Source organism: Mandrillus leucophaeus, unplaced genomic scaffold, assembly GCF_000951045.1.
Source record: "Mandrillus leucophaeus isolate KB7577 unplaced genomic scaffold, Mleu.le_1.0 Scaffold166, whole genome shotgun sequence".
Classification (NCBI taxonomy): domain Eukaryota; kingdom Metazoa; phylum Chordata; class Mammalia; order Primates; family Cercopithecidae; genus Mandrillus; species Mandrillus leucophaeus.
Genome location: NW_012101654.1, coordinates 2,875,301 through 2,880,854, shown reverse-complemented (window position 1 = coordinate 2,880,854; position 5,554 = coordinate 2,875,301). Strand labels below are relative to the sequence as shown.

Here is a 5,554-nt window from a genome sequence, read left to right as displayed (position 1 = left end):
TTGCCTGGCATTAAACAAACTAAATTTTAGGAGATTCATGTTTTTATAAAAAATATAGGGACAAGTGAAATAAAATTGGCAATATATTGATAACAGTCAATGCCGAACAATAGGTAGACAGGGGATTCATTTTTCCCTTTACTTTTGTGTTTGAACATTTTCACAATTAAAGGTTAAAAGCCAAGGTTTTAAGCCACAGCCAAAACAAGAGCCTGGTAAGATCTGAAATCATGATCTTACAGGTAAGCTACAAAAACCACAGGGAAGGCCGGGCGCACTGGCTCATGCCTGTACTCCCAGCACTTTGGGAGGCTGAGGTGGGTGGATCATTTGAGGCCAGGAGTTTCAGACCAGCCTGGCCAACATGGTGAAACCCCTTCTCTACTCAAAGTACAAATATTAGCCGGGCGTGGTGGCACACACCTGTAGTCCCAGCTACTCAGGAGGCTGAGGCGGGAGAATCACTTGAACCCGGGAGGCAGGGGTTGCAATGAGCCGAGATTGTGCCATTGTACTCCAGCCTGGGCAACAGAGCGAGACTCTGTTTCAAAAAACAAAAACAAACAAACAAACAAAAAACCCAGGAGAAGCACACACCATCCCAGTTTGCATTTTGTAAATACTATGCTGAGACAGCCGCCAGCTAGGAGAGGAGGCAAACCAGTCCTGGAGGCAGACAGACCACCGTGACCCTGGGTCCTGCTCTAGTTTCCCATGTCAGGGGCCCTGGAACCCTGGCCTGGTCCTACCTGTGGTTCCAACTTTGTCCAGGAGCATTTATAAAATGGTGACTCATTTGATTCTCTGTGGTCCTCTGTAGCAGATCAAAATTCCAATCTGTGACCAAATAAATCTGGCCATAAAGTCTGGGAAAGTGATCTAGGCAACAGTTCAGACTGAATCCTGCTCCGCCCTGGGGCCATCTCACCAATTCAAACAAAGCTAAACAGAGATGTGGCCTCTGCACAAACAGCAGCTGGGAGAACCTGGGGGCCTGGTGTTTACACAGAACCTTCCCCCCCACCCCTAGAAGCTCAAAGTAATTCAGGGACACACATTAATTAACTTAATTAAATCTCTCAAGCTTCCTGCCCCATCCCTCCCTCCCTCCCTGCTGCCTGCTCACAGCAAAGCCAGGCTGGGCCGCAGGAGGCAGGACCTCACTCACACACAGCCCCGACCGTAAACACAGGGACACCCTCAGGCCCCGTTCCTGGGGGCTGCTGGAGAACCTTGAACTTTGGAACACTGTCGTTTACTCTGAAAATAGACAAAATCCATTAACAATAAGCACTTTTCCCTAAATTTACAAGAGACAGAGACAGGAATAGGTTTTTGTCCCATGTGCAAATAAGGGAACATCTGTTTGCTAATTGTGGATTATTAGCCAGGGAAGCTGGTACCGGCTACGGGGCTTCCCACCTGTGCTGAGAAGGCCAACTACCCTCCAGTCAGGTTCCTGAGACTTCATAAAATCCTTTTAAATCAATGCCAATACATTTGGCTTTTCTGCCTCTGGAATTTCTGCTCCCTCTGATCTACATAAAAGACAGATTCACAACCTAATTCTTTTAGAAGAAGGAATTTGGAATAATTCCTTCAACAATCCTGCTAGCAGGCCAGATGGCCTAGTGTGAAGAGTTCACTTTAGCACAGGACAGGTGAGGACAGGTTCAGATGGGAGGAGTCCAGCAATCAACGAATCATGGACCATCAGTTTGTCCTAAAAATCACAGTCCAGTTCAAGCCCCTGTCTCCAGGCCTTGCCTGAAAATAATAAGGAACCACGCAGCCCCTTCGGTGAGAGGTACTTTTCCAGTTAGGATCTTTCAGGAATAAAATGTGCTATGAAGGGGCAGTGCCTGTGGTCATCAGGCCCACTCCCCTCATCTCTTCTCGCCCCTAGGAAAGCAGCTGTGTGCATCCGCAGCAGAGCAGGTCAGAAGTCAGAATGACTCAGGGGACGGGAAAGACCATTACCCAGCAAGCAATTACCCACAACTTCAGCCTCAGCCTCTCATTACTAACTGGGAGGGACCCCTCACAGGAAAACCACAGCTGAAAAGAAAAGGAAGCTACCCCCAACCCTGAACCTCAAGGAAAGGGTGAAAGGTCAAGATTAGACCACGAGCTACGGCAGCTGTCACTAGTGTACTGTCCCATACAAAAGTAGAGATTGCAGCCTTCTTGTAAAAATTCATCTTCTCGGGCCAGGCGTGGTGGCTCATGCCTGTAATCCTAGCACTTTGGGAGCCCAAAGTAGGTAGATCACCTAAGTTCAGGAGTTAGAAAACAGTCTGGCCAGCATGGCAAAATCCTGTCTCTACTAAAAACACAAAAATTAGCCGGGCATGGTGGCGTGTGCCTGTAATCCTAGCTACTGGGGAGGTTGAGGCAGGAGAATCACTTGAACCCGAGCGGGGGTGGGGGTGTTGCAGTGACTCAAGATCCCACCACTTCACTCCAGCCTGGGCAACAAGAGTGAATCTCCTTCTCAAAAAAAAAAAAAAAAAGAAAAAAAAATCACTTTCTCCAAGAAAGGAAAGTAAAACAGCTAGCTAGCCCTCTGGAATACAGATGGGAATTTCAAGTTCAGAGCCATTTTATCCAATAGTGATACATTTAGGATATGTTGAAAGTTTGAAACAACTTTCTAGTAACAGAAGGCTCTCTCCTACAAATCTTCTCTGGACCAGCAAAGCCACCAAATGCTACAGCTGCTTTTTAAAAATAGTTTCATTTCACTTAAATAAAACAGACTTTAAAAAATTAAGTTTTCAGCCCAGACACAGTAAGTAGTTCATGCCTGTAATCCCAAAACTTTGGGAGACCGAGGCGGGAAGATCACCTGAACCCAGGAGTTCGAGACCAGCATGGACAACATAGTGAGACGCCATTAAAAAAAAAGAAAGAAAGAAAGAAAAGAAAGAAAAAGAAAAAAATCAGCCAGGCGTGGTGGCACGTGCCTGTAGTTCCAGCTACACAGGAGGCTGAGGCGGGAAGATCGCTTGAGCCTGGGAAGTTGAGGCTGCAGTGGGCTGTGATTGTGCCACTGCATGCCAGCCTAGGCAAAAGAAGAAGCCTCTGTTTCAAAAAAAAAGATTTTTTAAAGTTTTTTCTACTGAAAAATGAATGCTAGGTTAAATGACAAATGTGGACTGCACATGAGTTGAAGACGAGCCAATTCCTTTCTTACATTCTCTGTTCTAAAATCTGGTATACTGTAATCACCAACGTGATGTAAATCTCAGCCCAAACTCCAGCTCCTAATGGAAAATATGCACTACATTACTGTCATTAATCATTTTTAAATCTTCACTTTTGAAAAAATAAAATTTTTCTAAGCTGCTTCAAATAATTCTTGAATGTGTATGAACCTGACTTAATGTTGCCGTAATCCAACTGAAGGACATTTTAATCTATTTGATGAAACAGTAGTTTTGTACTGTGAAATTAATCTTTTGCTTCTGATAAATGTGGTATGAAGTAGACATCTAAAATGGAATGAAAATGTCCGTGGTTTTCTTTTAAGGCCATACCAAATGACCAAACTTAGACTCTTCGGGACAGCACACATTGGAATAACCTGAAAATAACTTAGTCTACAATTCGCTGCCCACTTTTGATGCTGAGAATACTGGAGACATTGGTTCAGTAATCAAGTGACTGAGAACAAGCTGGATAAATAAATGTTAATTAAATGATTAGGGAATCAGAAATAGGAGAGTCCTTCCAAGACTACATCTAAACTAGAGTCGACACATGCAAATGTGAAAACAAGGTTAGAGGCATCTATGAAGCATCCTACAAGTGACTGCCTGCTGCATTTGCCGACCACCTCAAGCACAAGTGACCCTGGGCTGCACCTTGTTTAGCTAGGAATACCGGGAAGCTGTTACAGCTGGACGCCTACTGGTGGGAGCCTACTCTCCGGTGTCCACATTTACAAGTCTAACAATCAGACCTGGTTTCACGTGCTTTGCTGCTACCCAGGCTTTCCTTATAATGGTGAGCACAAAACAAGGGATCCAGGTTACTGATACCAGGAAGCCATGCATTGAATGACATTACAGAAACAGCCACATAAAAGTCAAGTGGATGATGTCACCTTGGCAAGCAACTTTCTTAGCCTCTTCGGGCCTCAGTTTGCTCATCTGCAAAATGGGGATAATAATAACTCTTTAGTAGAACTGTCAGAATGAAGTGAGATAATGTCCTAAAGCCCATAGCACAGTGCCAGTTTCAAGGCTTCTGAAGTCCATAGGTGAAATTCGCTGGCTTGGCAGGATTTAAGACAGCATAAAGGTAGGGTCATGGTATATTTGCTTACAAGTTCTATAAATTGCACTACGGATGCTTCTTGACCAAGTATTCACGTGAGACAAAGGTGCCATCAGCAGTTTCTCCAGAGCCTTTTTGGGACTTTGGTCCCCATCCCCTCCAGGAGTGGAGCCGCCAACACAAACCAAAGGGCAATCACTGGTTTCATCAACAGGTGCAAAAGAAAAGGCGCCTGGCACAAGGTCAGGCCGGCTCCTCAGTCAACCCCAGGGGATCCTCATGAATACGCAAAGCGCCCCAGCAGGCTCTCCAGCAACCACATCCTCTGGCCGCGCGGGCCGGAGATCCCCGTGGAGGGGCGGCCGGCCTCCGTGCACCACCCGCCCAGCCCGAGCGCTCTCTAGAGTCCCCAGTCCCACTTCATTCAAAAGGCCACCCCTCTGCGCGCGACCCCCACGCCCCGGCAGTCCCCGCGCCGCCTGATTCCCTCGGGAAGTGGGGTACCCGTCTTCCCAAGGCTGGGCGAAGGCGGGCGCCCTCTCCTCCGGGCGTCGCTGCCCCCGGGCCGGACTCACCCAGCGTGGCCACCGTGCCGGCCTCGAACAGCAGGCAGTCGCCGCGGCCGCGCGCCTCCAGCAGCACGCTGCAGTCCCCCGCGGCCCCCAGGCGCCCCAGCAGCCGCAGCCCTTTGCTCAGGGCCATGAGGGGTCGGGCCCGCTGCGGGCGGAGGCCGGGGCCACGTCCCCCCGAGGGCGCACTGCCCGCTACAGCTCCCAGCGCGCCCGCAACTTCCCAGAGTTTCACTTTGCGCCGCCGCTCCCGCCGCGCCAGGCTCCTCCCCGGCCTCCTCCCGGCCTCCTCCCCTTCCTCCTCCTCCCCACACCCGCCTCCCCGGCCTGGGGCAGGTGAGGGCGCGCCGCCGCCTCCCGCTGGCCCCGCGCTCCCCCCAGCGGCCAGGCAGCTGCGCGAGGCCGCGCCCCGGGGCTGAGGCTTCCCGTGGGCGGGCGTGGAGCGGAAGGGCCTCCCAGATGCCACGCATTCCTCGCCGCGGAGGAGGATGCCCCGCGCGGGGCGCCCCCGAGAGCCGGGCCGCGATGTTGGCCGCCCGCAGCCTTATATGGGCAGCCCGGCCCGGGAGCCCGCCAGGCTGGACCCGCTGACTGCTCCCGCCGGGGGCGCTCCGCCTCCCTGTGTGGTCGGCTCCTGCGACCCTGGACGAGTCCTTTCGACCTTGCGTGCCTCGGTCTCCCTGCAGTGAAGCGGGGTCATAACT

At 50.5% G+C, this 5,554-nt stretch overlaps 1 protein-coding gene across 1 annotated transcript in view; it reads right to left on the bottom strand.

Annotated features, from left to right (window-relative positions):
- SYNJ2 (synaptojanin 2) overlaps window positions 1-5,084 on the bottom strand; it is a 116,096-nt gene extending 111,012 nt beyond the window's left edge. Inside the window, exon 1 of the mRNA XM_011976439.1 lies at window positions 4,857-5,084. Within this exon, the coding sequence (XP_011831829.1) occupies window positions 4,857-4,983 (127 nt within the window). The 5' untranslated portion in view covers window positions 4,984-5,084. The remainder of the gene's footprint in view (window positions 1-4,856) is intronic.
- Window positions 5,085-5,554: the final 470 nt, after the last annotated feature.